The sequence below is a fragment of the Drosophila simulans genome, chromosome X (genome assembly GCF_016746395.2).
Source record: "Drosophila simulans strain w501 chromosome X, Prin_Dsim_3.1, whole genome shotgun sequence".
Classification (NCBI taxonomy): domain Eukaryota; kingdom Metazoa; phylum Arthropoda; class Insecta; order Diptera; family Drosophilidae; genus Drosophila; species Drosophila simulans.
Genome location: NC_052525.2, coordinates 13,348,129 through 13,370,378, shown reverse-complemented (window position 1 = coordinate 13,370,378; position 22,250 = coordinate 13,348,129). Strand labels below are relative to the sequence as shown.

Here is a 22,250-nt window from a genome sequence, read left to right as displayed (position 1 = left end):
AAACTTTTTATGGACAGATTTTAATCAAAACGAATGATCAGCTTAAACATTTAATGTACTTAATTCGTGACCATTAACTTTTTGCTCAAAATAGAAGCGTTCGAGTTTGGGTGCCTAATATTTGTGCCGCCACTGTTCGCATCCACATGGATTTATGTTTGTATATAAATGCCGGGGATATCCATATATTTTTTTTAATATTTTTATTCGGAGGCTTTCGCACAACTTTTGACTGAATGCATTTAGGTATTGTCGCTGGGGTTTGGGCCTTGAGGGGGAGCGCTGCCCCTTTCACCCAGCACCCCATCCACCCCATCACTCTAAGCCTCCATCAATGCCTGGCAACTGTCAATCATGCAATGCACAAAATAAAAAAAATAAAAAAAAAAACAACCGCAAAAAAAAGATTTTTGTGAGGCAGCGGAAATCCAAACAAATATACGAAAAGAGCGAAAAAAAAAAGAATAAGAGTCAACAACAAAAAATGCTGCCAAAACGCAACAAATGCCAAAGCGAAAATATATTGCATTGTGTGTGGGGCAGCAGGAGCCCCAACCGCCACACCCCCCTTTCAGTTCGCTCCCCTTTTTGTGCCCCACCCCCTCACGCACATTGCACATTTGGCGCTGCAACGGCGACGTCGACTTCTCTGCCGCGGCATTGTAATCAGCGCTCGATGCCCCGCGCTGAGTTGATTGCAAAGTTTTTCAAGTGCTTTTTGGTGGGCGGCCCCTTCTCCGCCCTTTACCCCATCTTCCTGGCCACGCCCCCTCCCGGCTTGGTGCGCCTCTTTCCGATTTACCCGGTTTTTATTTCGGCTTAAATAAGGGGGAATTGAAGCTACAAAACTGCTAATAGCCTCCGCCGACTTTAAGCCTTTTCAATAAAAAATGCAAATAGCCTTGAAGGTAAGCAAATCGGATTTTTAGAAACAAAATTCGATTTCAGGAACTACATATGTATCTTTAAGATAAAAAGGGAGTATCTAAGATAGTAATCATTGGGCTTCGATAGTTTTTCATCGGCTGAGTTATAGAGAGGTAGTTATACTTTGTAATTTTACCAAAAAGTGGAGTATTTGTCCAATACTGCAACTTATGACCTATCGGGGTCACCATTTCCCCGTCCCAGTTGCACTTGAACTTTCATCTGCATCTGCAACAATGCGAAACTCTTTGAGGTCTGACTTCTGTCTCGTTTGGAGTGGGTTCGTCATCGGGTTGCTTGCTTGGACTGTTTGCTTTGTTCGCACATACATATCTATTTTATACATATTTGTTGTAATACAAAAAATCAGCGAAACGCGCAGAGATTGCCACTTCCGCGAAAAAACACGAAAAAAAGTGGAAAAAGACACCAAATGCAAGAACACAAATAAAAATATATATTTGTATTTATATGCAGACGGCAAAACACCATATTTATATATATATATATATCTATGCAAACGCTCCAAAGGGCTCACAAAAATGCGAAATAAAAAAGGAATTATAACAATACATAATAATTTGTGCAAAAATATTACGAAAAACGGAGAGTTGCGGAATATTTGAAATAGTCGCTTCCGCTTTTCGCCCGCCCAGCAGACCAAAGTTCTATGAGTTTCCGCAATATTTGCCAGATGCGTCATCTATTGCGTCTATTTTTTGATTGCAATGAAAAGGGACCTTCAAAAAAAAATAATAAAAATAAAAAACACAAAAAAGGAAAATAATTAAGCGCACCAAATGCAAACAAACCAGCTGAAATTTATATATATATGTATGTATGTATATACGTGTATATATGGTTGGGTGTACGGCTCTCGTGGCTGCATAAAAAGGCAAGGCAAACCCAAGAGAGTTTTCATTAAAAATTTGCTTTTATTAAAATGTGACGGGCTGGGGCAAAAAGTGGGGAGGTCGAGGTTGAGGACGATGGGTGGGAGGTTGAGGCCGATGGCTTAAAGCTCCGCAATACGGCATCAAAATGAACAAGAAAAGGCCGACGACCGTCGAAAATTTTTCGTAGAAAAAGAAGCAAGCCAAAGGGGCAGCCGAAACCAGACGCACATCGATCGATATTTGATTATTATTGCGGCGACGACACGACTATGACGATGACGATGACGATGATGATGATGATGACGACGAAGTCGGTCCTCAAGACGACCAAAGCGGTGCAGACGTTGATGACTTCGATGCACATTGGAAAATGGAATTCCCCGTAACTCCATAAGTTTCATACTGTGACCTTCAGTCAATCAGTGTTTCGTGGGCAAACATACTTAGCAATCTACTGAATTTCAGATTGGTTAGCTTGGTAAAGTTCAATCACATTTTCTTCAAGTGTACAACGCAGGACATTAACTGCAGTGTGGCAACAGCAGAGGCATCAGATGTGGAGTGCGTCTGGGGCATTTGGGAAAATCTGAGAAAATCGGTGAAAATCGGGGTAGCTCGAAAGGAAGTGGAGGTGTGGAGGACCAGATAATCACTCCATTAGGCTAGGCCTAGGCTCGTTGAACTCGTCTCCCGTATCGAAGCGGTTCATCGACTTAGGGCGCTACTTCTTGGCCATTTCCCCATTTCGCTGCCATCCTAATCCCCTTTACCATTTACCATTTCGCATTTCGAATTTTTTGCGCTCTTCAATTTGGCATTTGTGCTTGTGGTGACCCAGATTTGGTGGACCCTGCACTGGGGTTATTCAATAATCCGCTGCTGCCAAGAGCGGGAGAGGTCGAAACTGCAATTTGGCTAATGGAAAGTTTGTTTATTTGGTGGCCTGTTTGCTGCCTGCTGCCTGTCTTTTGCCGGCAGAAATCACGCAACATCAGTGGATGTAAGTTACTGGTGCATCGGTCGAGTAATCTCCGTTAAAGCAACAAAAACCAAAAACCAAAAAAAAAGAAAACCCATCCTGCAAGCAGCTGAGCTCAATTAAATTTATGGGGAAACTTTTGAGAATCGCCGAAGGCTGCAGGCAATTGGTATTCATGCATAGCAATGGGCACTTTATGTTAACAACGCAATTTAGTTTTGTAAATAGTGTTAAAAGAAACATATACATAGGTAACTGCAACAACAGCCCTACTAACCTTTCAGTTTACATAGCTTTAAGATCGCTATTTCACCCACACTAATGCACACTCATCTATTGTTTTTTAGAATCCTTAAGTTTTTTTTTTTTTTTTTGTATATACTGCATGTGTTATAAAGCCCATAAAATGGAAATCATACACCCTACAAACATTTTGGCCAAGCTAAGCTAAAAAGAAAACAGAAACATAAATAACAGAAGATTCTATTTTAATTTTGCGCTTTGTGAGAAAATTGAACTAAAATCCCCCCTATAACCGAAAAATTTGACAAACTAAAAACTGTAAATGAGAACGAAATTCGCTGCACAAAATTTGGACCGTACCCACTTATATATATATATATTCGATTCCCCGATTTCCAGCCTTATAAATCGATTTATTTCCTTTCTTTGCATTACAATTACAATTAGCTGAAACGATGCAGTCCTTTGTTGTAAGCCCTTTTTATTTGATTTCACTTGAAACCAAACTTGTAAATGTAATATTTTGCTATAACTTGTTATCTCTGTCTCAAACTTACTCTCTGTCTCGCTCTCGCTCTGTGTGTCACTTTATCTGTCTCTCTCGATCTATTTGTCTCTCTGTCTCTATCTATATCGATATTATCAATGTGTCAAACTGTGTGTTGTGCTTTTAATATAATTAATCAATACGAATACGGTACAGCAATATAAAAGAAACCACAAATTCTCCATCAAATAAAACAAGAGAGGGGTCCAGATCTGAACGTTGTGCAATTGATAACCGAGATATATATACCTAAATATATATATATATATAATGCATTAATTTATCAACCAAAACAAAGAATCGTACTAAAGCGCTTTTGGTGTTTTTTAAACTACATAACCGCAAAAAAAGTATAAACAAAACCACAAGAAAAGAAATCACTGTCAAGAAATGCAACCAAAAAAAAAAAGAAGAAAAAAATATAGAAATAAAGAAATCTGAATCAAATTATAGAAAACTAAATCGAACTAACTCACACATACACACCAACATGCCACGCTCACACACACCCACAAATCACACTCGACCAACATACTATATAATACTATTTTTTCAACGATATATATGTATTATCTAAATGTGGAACGCTTTTACCATAAATCGTTCGTTCGTTGTTCGTTTATGTAAATGGTAAATGTGTGTGTTCTATTTTTCCATAAGCTAAATGTCTTTCATTTCTCTCTATAAACGTATATTTTCGTTTTTGTTATCGTTCATTTTCTTAATTAATCATTACTACGTGTTTTACTTAGCCAATGTGTGTGTGATTTTTTCTTTTGTTAAAAATCTATTGTTGATCGATTTTCGAACTGCTCGTTGGGCATTAAATAGTATGTGTGTCCTTTGACGATTTTTTGCAACTTCCTCACTTGAATCAAATAATTAAGGTGACTATAATTTTTCAAGGAAAATCTATTAAAATGCAGTCAAAGAAATGATTTCAATTTTGCCCAATCATTAATTCGAAATAAAATAATCGATGCCCGAGTTCTATAAGTTTTTTAAAAGAAACTGTTAAATTGTCAAATTTAAATTAATTTAATGGTTCAAATAAAAAAAAGCTGAAAACATGTAATCATTATCATTTATTGTTAATCCTTTTTGTTAACATTTTCACTTATACTTTTGGCTGATGGACTTTAACTTATTCAATGTGTGTACTTTTATGTTCCTAGATATATTTTATGTTTTTTACCTATTGTGCTCTATGCTCTTATTGTCTGTCTCTCTCTCTCTGACTCTTTTGGAATTGATGTTGTGTACTTTAATTTCATTTCTCTGGTTTCTTCAATTCTCAGCTCTATTTCTTACTCTATCTCTTTCTAATTATTAACCCAATCGCTCTGTCTGTCTCTCTTTCTGTCTGTCGTTACATTTTTGTGTTTACTATATAAAACCTACTCGTATGTATACATAATATATGCCTCTGTTTCCTTCCATATCATTTATCGTTGTTGTTGTGCTCTACTGAATTAAAGACATATCGGATATCGATTATCGATAATCGAAAGGATTACGTATGTGTGTTTTAAATGTGTGTTTGGTTGTTCCGTTGGTCGATTTTTTGGTTACCTGAACTTTTGAACTAAATGTTGTGACTCCTGATGATACCATACCATATACCATACGTATAAGTCTGAAGATCTGTCTCTTTCTCTAGGTATATATACATACCACACGTACTGTACATGCGTACGCCTAAGTTAATGTATGTTATACCTGACTCAACTGCAACTGTGCCACCTATGTATAAGATATGGAAACTCGATCGTTCCCCTTTGTCCAACCACAAGGATATAGAACTTTGTGCGCAGGTTTCTTAGCTTCTGGGCTAAATGGATCTTCGAATCCGCATCCGAAATTCCGTTCTCACTTGTTTTCATTTTCCGTCCTTACTTTTTTTTTTCATTTCCATTACCTTTATCCCCTACTTTCTTGCCTTTTGTTGCACTTTTTTTTGTTTTTCGTTGTGCCATATATTTGCAAAGAAAAAATAAGAAAATAAATGAAGACACTGAAAAGAAAAAAATTAAGTATAAAAAAAAGTGATAAGAAAAAAGAAAAATGTTGATTGTTTTTTAACATTTATTTTGATTTGATAATATTGACATTGTCAAGAAGTTGATCTGCGTTTTTTGAACATGGCTGTGCTGAATGAACATTTCCCATGACTTGTATAACCATTCGTTAGAGTCAATGTGCCTTTTATTTTTGTGTTTTTTTTTTTTCTGTAAAATCCGACCATTTGAGTTTAATGCGATCAAAGAGTGCGGCATATGGAAAAACTTCTTGAAAATAGTTAAGTGAAGCCACTGATTTGATTTAACTTATCTCAATTGCATATTTTGTTTGTTTTGATTTGAGACTTTTTGAACCACACGAAATTTGAAAAACACAAAAAACACGATTTGGCCCCCCGAGTTTGTTTTCTCCAATAACCCAAAATTTTGTATGTTTTTTTTTCGTTTTGTTTTTTATTCCAAATTGTATTCTTTTTGTTTAAGCATTTATGGACATTTATGTACAGATTAACCATTTTAATTTGTATTGATTTTTTTCGTGCGCTAAATTGTCAAATCAGGCAAAAATGATACCAGTTTTTTCCAAATTTTCAAAAGAACCCAATTAAACGAATTAGAAAATGTATGCAAGGTGTGCGTGGTGAATAGCTCTTTTTTTTTATTTAGTTAAGTAAAGTTTTTACTTTCGTCTGGTTGCCAGACGAATGAATAAGCCCGAACCCCAAAGTTTTTGTTTTTGATTTGACAATCCAATTGAAGTACGAAAAAAATCACTGTTCAACCAAATTTAAACTTTTAAATCGATAAAGCGTACCGCGTTCCAAATTTGATCAAAATCTTGGTCAAAACGTCAAATTTAAGCAAAAAAAAAACCACAAAACAAAACAAAACAAATTTTAACAATAAGTTTACACAAACAAAAACTATATTTAAAAAGAAAAAACACAAAAAGCTAAATGTAAAACCGAAATTAAAAAGAAAGCAATGAAAAAGCTTTATCAATATCTAACGTACGATTATGCGACGTTTTTCGAACAACGCCCAAACAAAAATCGAAATTCAACTTCTTGAAAACAAAAAAAAAAAGCAAAAAAGTACCAAAATACCGAAAATTATATAAATACCAGATACTTTGTTAATGCAATTCTTGTAAAGCAATAACTATGAAAATGAAAAACAACAAGCGAAATACACAACGATAGTCAAATGCTGAAACCCCCTCTTGTTTTTTTGGCATCCATCCAACGGTTTGAGACACGTTTGAAGAACTCGGCCAAGGTTTAGGCCTGGTCCACGGGCCAAGAACTGGTCCAGACCCAAATCTGGCGGAGTAGGGAGAGGCGCAGAGCCGGAGGAGAGCATTGCAGGGCCTGCGAGGCCCTAAGTTTTCCATTCTTCTTCTCTGATGACATTGATTCATTGATTTCGTTTTCAGTTCCTTGCCTTAATTTTCTGTTTTTTTTTCTCGACAATTGTAAAGTTTGTAATTTGTTTTTTTTTTCCTAATTTTCCTTTTACCTATCTCTCCCACGCTCATGTACAACTAAAATACTAGAGTTCCAACGCTGATTTATTTTACCGACAGTGAAGTAAGGAGAGCAAGTTGCTGAAGTAAATACTCTGTGATTATCTTCTTTTTAAATGCATAATTTACGTTGTCTTAGTTTGGAACATCCTATATATAACTCTCTCTCTCTCTCTCTTACTCTCTCTCTCTCACTCACTCCAAGTAAACAAATAATTGTATGATTATTTTTTTGGTTTCCGTTAGAAAAATACTAGTTTTGCCAAAGACAAAGAAAACGAAGAAAAGCAAAAATTCAAGACCAGCAGAGAGGCGATGCTAAAACTAGAGATTCAAATCGATTGCCAGCAAAAACTGAAACTGAAAAAAATCCAAAGCGAAAAATACCGAAACCATAGAAAAAATACCAAACCAAAAAAAAAAAATATATAAAAACTAAAAAAAAAATCGAAAGAAAAGCAAGTAAAGAAGTTGATGTTGGATTTTTGTTTGGTGTCTGTTCCAGGAAACGTCCGAATCGCCCCACCAACAACAACAGCCCCCACCACACGCTGTGGGCGTTGGGGCGGGCGGTGGCTCAGCGGCCGCAGCAGCTGCCGCAGCAGCCGCCCTGCTGCATCAGCAGCAACAGCAGCAGCCCCCACACAGCCCCCCGCCGCCGCCCCTGCACATGTTTCCGTGCATCTACTGCCGCTCGGCCTTCCCCAACCAATCGAAACTCACCCGCCACCTGCTGACGCACTCGCTGAAGACGCTCGAGTATCGCGAACCAACCACCACGGCTCTGCTCCATTCGCATCTGCTGGGCGATCTCAACATGGCCGCCGCCGGCCTACCATCGCCATTCGCCTTTCAGATGAACGCCGCCGCCATGGCGGCCACTTCCGGCAGCGATACACAGGAGCAGGTGGCGGCATTGGCCGCCGCCTTTGGCATCGACATGGAGGCGGCCCTCTCGTTGGCCAGCACCGGCTGTACGTTCCAGAGTTTGACGGGCTGCCTGGAGGCAAGCTCCGGCGGCGGAAGCGGTGGCGGCGGCCAGGGTTCGTTGTCCCGCTCGGCAACTTCGGCCGGAAACGGTGGTGGCCTAATGCTCGGCAGCGGAAGTGGCAGTGGCTCGGGGGCTGCAGCGGCAACGGGTGGCAGCGGCAGCAGCGGCTGTGGTGGCGGTGGCGGTACCGCCACCTCCGGCTCCTTGTCGCCATCCACATCCGCCGCAGCAGCAGCGGCGGCCGCTGCACAATCGCAGTCAGCGGCGCTGCTGGGCGCCGCGTCCAGTGATCCGAATAGTGTTGTCATGTGTAAGTTCTGTGCTAAAAGTTTTCCCGATGTTACATCACTGATCACGCATTTGTCGGTACATACAGGTGATCGACCATTTAAATGTGAGTTTTGTGGCAAAGCATTTAAGCTGCGCCACCACATGAAAGATCATTGTCGCGTGCACACCGGTAAGTCTATAGTTCTAAAAGTTGCCCCTGAAATGCATATATCATATATAGTCCAGAAGTCCCTTTTCACAATTTTTTATTTGCTCAGTCAATTTTTAGTGTTCCATTAAAAAAACGTATACGTAATATAAATTCCAAATCGCGTATACGACCCGTTGCCTTATTTCATATGTTAAAAACTTCAAAATAAAAAAACTGACATGTTCCAATTAATAATGTTCCATAATTCCAATGTACCAATTATTTGAAATACTGTGCAATTTCTATATATAGGTAACACTAGTATTGTAATGCTACTTTTCCAAAGATGTTTTCGGATTTATTATAAAAATATCCCCACGTTTACAGATTTTGAAGCTTATTAAAGTATAAACATAGACCAAAATTATTCAATAAATGAATAACCATTTAAATATTTTTTTTTCAAGAACAACACATGTTATTAGATTAGGCCACATCATTATCATGCCCCATCTGAAATTTGTGTGTACATTAGCAATTTTATCTATATCTATACGTATTTCCTCGATTTCCTTCCTTTTTTTGGGAAATCGCATTTTAGGCGAACGGCCGTTCAGATGTAATATGTGCGGGAAAACTTTCTCGCGCTCAACGATACTCAAGGCGCACGAGAAAACGCATTTTCCCAAGTACGTGCGCAAGTTTTTGTCACCCAGCAGCCCGGTCGATACAAAGGATGAGTTGCCGCAATAGTGAAACGATTTTAGTTTGTTATTAAATTATTATTATTACTACTATTACTACTATAATAATAACAACAATAACAACAACAACAACCACAATAACAACGCAAACTATTTGCAACACACCAACAACAACATCAACAACACCAACAATTTCAACTACAACAACAATTGATGAGGACGATCCAACAAGAACTTTGACTTACTTAAGGATGAAAATGAAGAGGAAGATGGAAGAGGAGGAGAAGAGACCAACACAACAATACACCAATGCACACACACCCACATATATGTATATACCGTTGAATCCATGTATATACATATGTATATATTTTATTAATTATGTAAACGAGGCATCAGTTCTGAAAGTTTTGGGCAAGCAGAAACTCTAGCAAATAGGAAAGAGACAGCAAAACACCAACACGAACACAACAAAACACACACACAGACACAATAGAGCAGGCAGGCTATAACCGTATATATATATCCCAATATATATACAAATCATCTATATTAATATATACATTATATACAATAATTATATAGCAGCATATTGTCGAATTGTTGAAGTTTATACCAAGAAGCGAACTTGTTTTTTTTTTTTTTTGATGATACAGGATCTGTCCTTGTAGACAGATGAGAAGAAATGATAGGGAAAGATTTATCCCTTCTTTTTGGATGGCAAGAAAAGAGAGAAACGTTTTTTCTACCCAGGAAAACAGCTAAAGCGCAGCGTGAGAGAGTTGTAGCAGGAATCTAATAAAAAGATAAAGAAAAATAAAACAAAAATATATATATATATATGATATATATATTTTTCAAAGTATATGTTAGAGAATGTAAGACATATAGGCAAGAATGAAAAAGCGCAAAAAAAATTGAAAAGAAATTTACAAAAATATTAAAAACATAAAAAATTGCTAACTATACATGATAAAATTGATCTAATTGAATACGATTTAGTAATGCTAACGATAGCGATTAACGATAAAGATAAACATAAACGTAAACGTAATGAAAAGAACAGTGAACACACGTGATGTAACTTTTTAAGTAGCAGCCGAAGCCGAAGGATCCGATAACGTAGAATGTTGATGATGATAATAATGCGTTAAAGTAGCTTAAAGTATACATAATCCCTGTCCCCGATCGAAACTAGAACACACTCAAAATCAGTAAAAGCAAAGTGAACTGGTGAGCACCCCCCACAATCCAAAACACCAACTCAAATTTTCAATTCAAGTAAAAGCAAAGTGAACTCGGGTATCCCAAAAACATCAATACACCAACACACCGATTCAACAATTCACCAATGCATTAAGTGTAGCATTCTTTTGTGCGTCTTCGGTTTTTACTTTTGCGCAAGTGAACGCAGTAGAACATACATATCCCAAAAACACACTAAGACACAAGAAAGAAGCTAACACAGACAGGCTGATCGGCTACAGATCGAATCGCTATATAGAGGACTCTTTTCGATAGTGAGTTAGTGCAACTTAGTCCCCCGATCCCCTCGCTCACACACGCGTATATTATACACTCACAGAACTTATTATACAGTAACATATACATATATCTATATACAATATTTATATATCTATATAAACCAGATGCAGAAAGCGATAAAAGTGACATTTTTGGAATTCAGATAAAATTTGAGGAAAATGAAAAAATGAGTAAATGAAAAGCAGCAGCAGCAGAATTACATAGAATATCTGTGATCTTAACGATATTTATAAAAACCTTATACATAAACCAAAAAAATATATATATGTATATGAGTAGTAGAGGGAAAAACACACTAGGAATACCAACTAAGGGTAGCTGTAGCGATGAAAACAACATTTGGCTTAAAGATGACCCATTAAAGTTCTTGACGCAAAAACTCACATAATTTCGATAGTTCGTTTTTTTTTTTTGCACCACTCACCCAACCAAGTTTACTTTGCTTTGAAAAACCACACCCCTTAGGCTTTACGATAATGAATTTGTGCTAGAAACTAAAGCAAATGGAAAAGCTTAGATATACCCAAGCGTTAAATAAGTAATTATAGATTTTTTGTGTTATCACGTTATCACGAATTCTCCACTTTGGCTTAATCGAAACCCGAAGCTCCGCAGATCCTCGCTGAAAAGTCCTTTTCCACCCACTTAGGTGATTAGCCCGGCAACAACAGCAAACGAAACAACAAGAAATGCAAATCGATCTCAAAATTATAAACAAATGAAAACAAAAATTATCTATAAAAACCAAGGAAGCTTGTGAATATCTTTTGTCGCTGGGGCTAAGCGTGAAAATCGAGGGGAAATCATTAACTCGTTTCTGCGGTTGGGGCAAAGATTTTTTTTTCGATTTTTGGCAACGGATTGGGAACAGCAAGCTGCAAAAACAAACAAAAAAAATGAATAAAAAACTTAAAAACATTTTTAAATATAAAAATATTATGAAAAAGAGGCAACAACAAACGCACACAAAGCACGCTAGACAAAATTCAAAATTCTAAATTTTAAACCAAAAAATAAAAAAAACTTTTGGCAAGAAACAAAAAATGGAAAAACTGAAACAAACACAAAAACTTTTGGATTAAACAATTTGGCTGTGATAGCATTACATGAATAGTAAATAATTAATGGATAACAAAATATTTAACCAAAAACATAAAAAATCGAGGGGAGGAGAATTATTTGCTTTGCATTTTGGAAAAGCGAGGAAAAGCGTTGCCATTTTTCACCTTTGTTGTTGGCTTACTTTTCTCATGCAGTATTAGAGGACTTTAGGAGAGTAGAAGCAACCGGCATCAATTCAATAATTGTGATGTTCAAACGAAAGCAAACACAACGGATATCTGCATTAACAATTATCCAACATAATCAAGCGTAATGAAAAACAAAATTTAACCTTTAGGAACAAATGAAGAAAAAGAAAGCAAAACAAAATTGTGATTTTCGGCCTTTTAGAAACAAAATTATAAAACAATTAATAACGATACAAGTAATGGATAAATAATTATATTAAAAACCAAAAGCTTTCTCGATAATTTTAATTGCATTTCAGTGGGGGAAATTAGAAACCAAAAATGGGGAAACAATTGATATTATTTTCGGCACAGCCAGACCAAAAAATCTTTGCACAGCCGCCGCAGAAAACCAAACAGGGAAAATCGAAAAGCGATGAAAACCAAAACATTCCAAGGAAATATGAGTAGACAAAGGGTGGACAAGGACGGGCGGGGGTTGGGGGCTTCGATTTCAATGGAAACAATTTTTTTCGCTATTTTTTTTTCGTTAATTAAATAATGCACTGAAAACAACCCCCACAAAAACACTCTCACATACATACACACAATGTTTCATGCTCTGTGTCTCTTATTAATTTTTTTTTTTAAATACATATAAACCTACGTGAATATATATGAATATATATATATATATATACATTTAGTTCTAAATGTTTAAGCGAAATGTTATTATTATTATACCAACTTATATGAAATTTATTTAGCTTTAGCAACAAAACAAACCATTTTAACTAAAAAACGTGGCAACAAATTGATATATTTTTGTTTATTTCATTGATAAGTTCGAACTACTTTCTGTTCTGTAATGTATTACCCAAACGCATATTATTTTGTTAAATGATTTTCAGCCAGGACACAATGAATTTGTAAGCTATATGAGAAAAGTAACTAAGGCAACCGACCAGAGAAACAAAATAACCTAAACACACATGTCAAAGATTAAATTTAAATTCAAAATCAACAGACGAAAATAAACAGTGACAGCAGCTTAAGTGGAAAAACAAAAGAAATGAAAATAAAAAAAATCATAAAACTTTTGGCCTTTTTTTCTTCGTTCAACTTTCATTTTCTCATGATTATACTCATCCAAAACTTTTCACATATCATTGAAAAATTCATTGTGTATGCATTTTCATTTGCCCTCATTTTAAATGGTTTTACTACTCATTAAGTTTAGTTGATAAGATTTGATTTGCTTAGCGCTTAAGTTGTGATCAAAAGTTCCTTAGTTTGGTTCCCCCATAAACGTTAATTTGTGTTTCAATTATATTTTTATTTTTAATATTTCAACAAGCCATCAAACAGCAGCAACAAGAATAAAAATTTCTAACAAGTTCCTTGACAACAGCAAAACAAAATAATTAATAAACATATAGCAAAATATACAAAATTGCCAATTGACCCCAAGCAAACGGAAAAATCGACACACAGTTTGTTTTTAATTTAGTTTCTTTTTAATTTCTCCTTTCTGTTCGTTTCCTTTTGTGGTTTTAGTTGTCCAAATGTTGCCAGTTTTTTTTTTAATTATGTAAAAAAAAAGAGAGAAGAAAGAACTTTTGGATCAAATCAATGCTAACACAAATTTTTAGTGGAAATTTTACGAGTAAAGAACTTTTAGGCCTAAATAGAAACGAGAGACTCAAAATTAATTTAGCTTCTTCTAGTTTCCAAAAGATTTAGTTTCAAAATTGTTGGAAAACCCTAAAGTTAATGAAAGGATATCGATACATTAAATATATCTTTAAAGGCACCTAAAGCACCCACATAGAAGCAGCGTACATATATAAACATATATATTGAGATATTCAGCTTCTGTTTAAAGATTTCTGCTTTAGGTTCTACCTTTAGTTCCCAGCACAGAAAAAGCCCTTAAAATAAATGGATAAATGAAAAAGAAAAATATCATTAGGCGTAACTGCAAAAATGCATTTTAAAGGAAACAGGAATTTAAAATTATATATACAAGAACAAGAAACACAATAGCAACAAGAAAACAAAAACAATACAAAATTATATATGTATACAAGGTATTTGGAAAAGCGAAAGTAAGGATATTTATATATGAACCTATATAAATACACACACACAGACACGGACACAACACACTCACACACACACACACACCCCCCCAAATCCCTAGGATATATATACATATGCCTAAATGGAAGCTTCAACTTGTACAGCAATAGCAGTTGAGAGGAGAAAAACATGATGGTATCGAGGGAGAATAAAGTTAATTAACAATTACGCTAGAATTGCATACAAGTCGAATTTATATAAATCTATATACATACAATGCATACTAGCAACATTTACATACTCAACCTACTGTAATACAAATGTTTTCAGTTCGTTTTGAAAACGATTCCAAGCGAAATTCGATCGACAAACTTAGACCTAGAGAAAAGCTTTGGCACACAAAAACGGAAAAAAAAGACGAAGAACGGAATCAATAAATAATTAAAGAAAAACAACCAAAACAGTTATGCAAAATTACCTAACAAAATTCCCAAAACCAAATTCCAACTCAATATAATATATAAAATCAAATGAACAAAAATTGCAAGTTTCGGCAAGAGAACCTTTTAAAAAGTTCGTTTCGGTTTTCATTTTTGGCATAGACATTTTTTGCAATCATATTTTCGTTTTCAATTTTTCATTTTCAATTTGTTCTAGCAGAAAAAGTGCTCAGGGTAAACACAGATTCTTCCAATACAATATAACTAATGAATGAACAGAACAGCAGAACAGAAACAGAAACAGAAACAAGCAACAAACAATATTTATATATGCATATAACGCTCAGTATATATCTAGATATATATATTATATACAACCAAATATATACAACAACTGCAACCGCAAACAACAATAGTACCAATATTTAAACACAAATCTAATTTACAAAAAAGTGTTGAAAAAGTTGATATACATAGAAATATGGAAAACAGACAACATAATGGCTGCGGAGGAAATGCTTTACAAATGCATTACGTACACACATAGAAAATGTTTACAATCGACTTATATTTTTTAATTGAAGCGTATTTTTTTAATTAATTAACTAACTGTAATCAACAAGAACAAACAGCAACTATAACGACAAATGAATAATAAGCGTAACAGCTATGAACAGTAATGATTTTACACAATCAAACAATAGATGAAAATATATTAACGAGAAGCGAACTGAGTCAGTGCTTTGACCTTTTCTTTTTGTATCTACATTTCTCTTGGTTACCACAGGATAGTTGAAAGTGTGAAGTCTGGGTTTTTATACAATAAATAGACCCTCGCTTAGTACCTTCCTGCTCCAAACGCAATAAATGCCTTTTTTAAATGACAAAATAGTGCTAGATTACGCTCAGAAGTATGCCACAATTTCGAAGTTCAAGGGTCCGGTCCGAACTAGTTCCGAAACATATACCTACGCATTTACCAATAGAACTCTATCTCTCCCTCTCTCTCAAGTGACAATAAACCAGGAAAAAACTGACGAAATCAGCAAATCAGTTTGAGAACTAGTTCTCAAAACCGAACCAAATCGCACCCAAATACAATCAGCGAACTGCAGTTGGTTAGCAATAGTCAATAGAACACAACTGTACTTAAATGAATCTGCAGAACTAAGTTCAGGGGCACTAGTTCCGGACCCCAAAAGAATTGCGGCATATGCAAACGTAAGACGACATATGATTGATTGATTGATTGATTGAGCCACACACATACCTACACACATGTACCCTGTTGACGAATTGCCTTCTTCATTGATTTACATAATCACCTACAATACAAATAATTTAAGTACCCACAGTGAAGCGATCGATAGACCGATAATTAGAAACAATTATTAAATAAACAAAGACAGACAAGACAAGAAGTAACAATTGATATTTACACCCAGCTCATAGATGTTTTCCACGTTTTTTACAGTGTTACAGATAAAACCCAAAACCACAAAACATAGAAAAAGCAACAAAAAAAATGTAATAATGATAGAGTGAAATAACAAATGACAAAGGAAATGAATTGTAACGAATGCAACTTGAGTTGTAGTCAAGGTATATAAAGATTGTTTGTTCGTAGTATTCGTAGTATATTTTTTGTATACCGCATGTGTTTCTGTTTGACAAATCCTTACTTTCAATATGCCTTTTTCTGTTCGTTAAGCGAAACTTGTAAGCGCAGCAAGCGGGACAGTGAAACGCAATAAACTAAACATAATGATAACTAGCAATTGGTTTCATCGGCGTATAAAATCAACCACAACAACAACAACAACCCCAATAAGAATAACAACCACAAAGCTATAATTAAACAAAAGAAAAACTAAATATGTTTGAGTGCCAAGCTAACAATTCGAGGACATACTGTACATAGATAAAAAAATAAAGAGATGGAAAACGAACCAAAAACAAACACGAATAACTTTTAAAAATATACTCAAAAACTAGGCGTCTGTGTGAGTTCAGGAAAATCAGGTAAACTAGTTTCAAAATTTTCAAAATTCCTCATAAGAAATTTGACATTATTTCGAAAATTCAACAAATTAGTTTCCTGATTGCGCCTAAAAGCACGAAATACTCTTTCAACAGAACTCGAAAAACATTGGTCAATTCGATTTTTGACTTTTAAAATGCTGAAAGATGTACATGAAATGCGATCAATAGAATCACAGCAGAAAAACAAGCGAACCTTTTAATGCAAGTCTAAACGTAAGGCTAAACAGGAGACAAACCTAGAACCAATTTTTAAAGAATATCAGCGCGGAAAAGGCCCCTCCCCCCCCTTTCCAAGATGTACATTTCCACACACACAAAACACAACGTACACACTTTTTGATACGCTAAAGTCAAGTTAATGAATATGATATCTACACACATTTATATATAGTAATGTATGAGGTAAACAAATAGCAGGACATTGGAAACCTAAAAGAAAGCTTCAAAAGTTGTAAACAATTTTTTTCGGTATAAGCTCAAGACACACGTACATGTACACACACACACACACATACACACGCAAAAGAGGAACTCACACATATACAGAGAGGCAGAGGAGCGAGTGGAAAATTTAGGCTGAACCAGCGAGAAAAATTGTTAATACTAGCTTGTGGGGCTTATTTTATATTGGTCGAAAACGGAGGCTGAAAGCTGATAAATTTTTTGGAAATTAGCATGGAAAAACCAAAAGAAACGACAGAAAGGTTAAACGAGAGGAAAGAGAGAAAAAACAACACTGTAGTGCCTAATCCCCTTTAAACAAGAGAAAAAAAACAAAAAACAAAACTAAAAACAGAATAAAAATAAAATAAAAAGTCGAAAACCAAAAAAAAAATATATATATACAATACATATATACATTATACATACTAAAGTAATATTTTATAAAAACGCGCAGAGCAAAAACCTAAAAAAAAAAAAACAACAAGAACAAGGAAGTCAAAAATGGAAATTGCAGTTTTTTTGATAGTTATTTTTTTAGCGAGCAATGGGAGGCATTGAGATCTATATATACATATATATATAAAACTAAATATACATACACACCTATACATTAGTATATCTCACACACATACAACCCACACCCACATTTATACAAAAAGTACTTACGGCATGTAAAAAAGAAATTAGTTTCTAACGAACGGCGAAAAAAATGAACATGAAAATGAAAAACTATTAGAAAACTGCAAGGCAAATTTGCGAATTTTAGGCAGTTAGCTATACTACACTCGCCCACACACACACCAACAAACACACACACACACTCAACCAAATCGAGAAAACAAAGTAGAAACAACAACAAAGTAGTTTTGCATATCCCCAAAAACAAAAACAAAAAGAAGGAAAAGTAAAGGTTTGGAATGATAAGAAGTGAATGGAAAAGCCACACAAGCACAGACACACAAGAAACCAATTTATCAAAAAAATTAAACTAGTTTTTAGTAATGAAAGAGAATACTACTATTTTCACTGAGAAAAAAAACACCAGAACAAAACAATGTAAACATATTTAATAAATTTAAAGAAACCCAAAAAGAAAAAACCATATTTTCGACATAAGCAAAATGAATGAAATACATTTTTAACCTTCCTCGATAATTTTTCAAGCATACGGAAAAGCAAAATAATTATTTTCAACGTAGTTGTTTTCGTTCCAATTGATCTTGAATTAAGAATTCAAGCCAAGCATCCAAAATAATTATATGAAATATAATACAAAATAGCAGCACACACGAAGCAAGTTGAAAAGTTGAAAAATGGGTAGCAAATTAATAGTTTTAGTAAACGACGGTTGAGAAAATTTTTGTAAGTTCCCTATTGAGGCTCATTCATAAATAATTTTACGAATAATTTTTAACACTTATTATTTGTTTGTTTTTAGACTTTTTTTAAATATTTTCTCTTAAGTTATTGAACATAAATCAATAAACGCAGGGGAAAACAGCTCTCGACTTGAAAGCATTCCAATGGGGGATTTTCCACCGAAAATATCTGGGATCCATGAGCTGTTTTTCCAAATGCAAATGGAACTGCCTAACATGAGGGTTAATAAACAGAGTAGGGCGGTTTTAAAACCACACTGACAAAAACAAAACAGATAACATGAAGTTCACAACAAACCGATATCCGAAGAAAAGTTTAAACAATAAACAATAACCGAATTAAGAGGATGAACAAATAGCTGCAATACGTTATGATTACGTCAATATGTTCCTACAATATAGACATACAAGATACATAAATAATTTATATAAATATATATTCTTAACTAACTGTAAACACACCACACAGAAAAGCAACAAAACAAAAAAACAACAAAAAAAGAGAAGAGATTGCGATGAAAGAATTATACAATAATTAATTTAAGGCCGCGGCCGAAAAAAATTCACTAAGAGCAGCAGCGACTAACTAAAACTAAAACTAAACCTTAAATAATCACCCGCTTAAGTTTTATTCAAACATTTTCATCAACATTATCCTAAGTTAAGCAATTTCCCATTATTTATTGAGCGAACGTAAACTTAAAATGACTCTAAAATAATGCAAATTATATATACACACATATAGAACTATATACTGCAATTTAAGTTCCAATCGATACAATTTAGTTTTCATTTATTTTTTTTATAATTCGACATAAGTTTTTGATATTTTGTGGCTAATAAAAGCAAATGAAAGAAACCATCAAAAGCGAAATAAAAATATATTAAAACCATTTCACTCTCATGTACATTCCTTATCGTTTTACACACATACACACCTACACACACATACTTAGCACCCATACCAACACACCCGAGCTGGAACTATATACACATACATATGTAGTTCCAAATGGTACTTTGTACTCTACATGCAAGAGAGCTTGATGGGAACTCAACAGATATATATGGAAAATACCCGAAAAAAAAGAAAACGAAAAATAATTATTACTAATGAAAAAAGGGAAGGTTAAAAATATACGCTAACTATATATTTTTTTCGTAGTCGAAACAAGAACTAAAAAAACCAAAAGCACTGAGCAAGAATAATTACTTACAAGAACTCTCCACTCAAATTTCGATTCGATTCGACTCGACTCGACTCATTTTTCGAGTTGACCCAATGCTGAATAAAAACTAAAAAAAAAACTCGAGAATTAAAAACTAATGAGAGCAGCTTTTCAGGCACCAAACAAAAAACGAGCAAGAAATAAGAAAAAGAAAACAAATAGAAGCAATCAAGAAGAATATTTTAGAACGAAATTGAATTCAATTACTTACACACAGTCGAGGCAAAAACCATATTTTAGGCAAACCAAAAGCAAAAAAAAATCCACACACTCGTACCCAGAACAACAAATTTATATGAAAATTATTACAAGCATAGAAGAAGAAGGAAAAAAATAAGAAAAATATTTAAGCAAAGCAAGGCATATCATAGTTTATAACAAGAAACCGAAATACAAATATGAAGATTGCAAAAGAACACAAAAACAGGCAGAGAAGATTCTGAAAGTTTCCAGAGAACGGCCTCCAAAAGCAGTTTTAATTTCAATCCGCAGCCCCGAAATCCCAAACATTTTCCCAACTCCCCAGAGAATGTCAAAAAATAATTGAAGAAAGGCTAACGAGAGGGAATCAAGACAGCAAGTTAAAAAAAAAAAAAAAAAACTAGATTGAAAAACAAGAGAAAGTGGAGATAAATACATGCAGAACATGAAAACCTATAGGATCAGCAGATGGATCAGTCATATATAGCTAGCTATATAGTCTATAGTCTATGCCTAACAACATTTCTAATAGTCGAGCGATTGAAAAGATATTAAATAAATGGAACTCGAGAACTTGTTCACACACACGCGACACTCACACACTCTTACACACAAATACAAGCAGAGTAAAGAATGAAAAAAAATGAAAAGAAAACAAAGAATGAAGATGCAAGTGGCGGAGCTAAAAAATGGAAAACAGACAAAAAAAAAAGAGATGAAGAAAATGAAATAAAATTCTAAATAAATAAAAATATTGAAAAATATTTTCCCCGTCGCGAGTTTTTATTAATTAACAAACGTGGCGATGCCATGGTCAAAATCTATTTTCATAATTTTATAATAGTAAAGAGGCAATACTATTGTAAAAAATATATATTTAAATTATCACTTTTGCAGAGCAATTACATTTTATTTGATTATTGGGTTGGGAAGGTATTGGGCTATGTTCAACGTTTTCTTATTTATAAGGGTATCAACATTTTTATATTCATTACTTTAAAATCTATCATTTTAAATAGAAATGATAATATATTATTATTTTTCTTCTTTGGGTGAGTGTTAAGTCTCAAGTCTTGATCCTAGCCTAAGTGTCTAAATATGTGTTTAGACATGATAAGTAGACAAACTATAAATATGTTCTATTTATGGGTTGCAATAAACATGTCACTAGACAGCATAAGTGGCAACTACAGCTAAGTACGATTGCCGAAGTGTCAAGAGATATGACCACGCGGGAGGTGATTAGCCCGATCAAAGGCCTCAAACATAGATTTAACAATATAACTCAACTGCATTTACAAACGCAGACAAGCGCTGCATGATATAATTAGATGATAAGAACTATGTCAAAATGAATAAAAGGCGAAGCCCACGCAGCAGCGAGTCAGTTAGATTCAAACACCCGAATTGAACTCATTAAACGCACAAGCTATAGTGTGAACATTTTGGCCCTTCGATCCGGATTCTGTTGCTTTACCCCACCTTTCCTTGGCTGATCAATCAGCTGTGAGTCAAGGCATAGCCAGGTCAACTTGGCGACCAATCAAAAAATCATCCAACGGATCACGCCAAAGAAAACAAGCAGAAAGCCCAAAAATGTCACAGTGATTGTTTTCCCAAGATGTTGTCGGAAAGATCTGTGAAATTGATGCAAGACCAAGGAGAGCTGCAGAACAAAATACTGCAAGCCATCAAGGAAAAGGCATCTATAACAGCAATAGAAGTATTGGTAGTCCGATTTACTACTAACAACAATGCGCTGGTAAAATTGGGAGTTGACGATCATCAATATTTTAATGATAAAATAGTTATTAAAACTATGGATGCTATCAAGGCCTGTAAGGAGTCACAATTGAAGGTAGAAACACTTGAAGAGATAAATATACCAAGCGTATCAAAATTATCTGATACCGCATCAGCTCGGAGCTCCAATCCAGTTAATAATCTGGTTCAACTGGTGGATAGAAGAGCGGACAGGGTGAAGCAACAGATGAGCCTAATCTACGAAACCCTAGATAGTTCAAGTGAGATTGAACTAGTCAAGCAACTGGCAATGATGAAAAGACAGAACTGCCTTTGATCAAGATGAGGCAGACATTCTGCAATCTGAAGTTGCCGCACTGGAGATGGTACTTCAAATGAAGTTGGAACAGTTCAAAAGTTCCAACTACGACGTGCCAGAACTCCCAAAAGTAGACCTTGTGGATCCAACCGTTGGCTATTTAGACTGTTTCGGAATACAACAGCTAATATAAGATGCAATGAACAGCATCAAGTTATAAGACTGCCCAATCAAGGCATTGTACAATTACTTGCAGGATGCACAGCAATATTAGGGGATACAACAATAATTACTCCTCAAAAAGTACTTTCGACAGCGTCTGAAATGTCTATCTTTCCCAGT

At 34.9% G+C, this 22,250-nt stretch overlaps 1 protein-coding gene across 4 annotated transcripts in view; it reads left to right on the top strand.

The window, feature by feature from the left end:
• LOC6725899 (nuclear pore complex protein DDB_G0274915) overlaps positions 1 to 22,250 on the top strand; it is a 116,560-nt gene that overhangs the window by 84,851 nt on the left and 9,459 nt on the right. Inside the window, exons 6-8 of one of the 4 annotated variants that reach the window (XM_039296994.2) lie at positions 7,644 to 8,439; positions 8,506 to 8,589; positions 9,152 to 20,279. The exons of 2 other annotated variants lie outside the window; for them this stretch is intronic. In XM_039296994.2, coding sequence (XP_039152928.1) covers positions 7,644 to 8,439; positions 8,506 to 8,589; positions 9,152 to 9,303 — 1,032 coding nt within the window. In that variant the 3' untranslated portion in view covers positions 9,304 to 20,279. Of the gene's footprint in view, positions 1 to 7,643; positions 8,590 to 9,151; positions 20,280 to 22,250 lie in introns of those variants that run through there. One more of the 4 variants, XM_039296993.2, reaches the window with a different exon arrangement.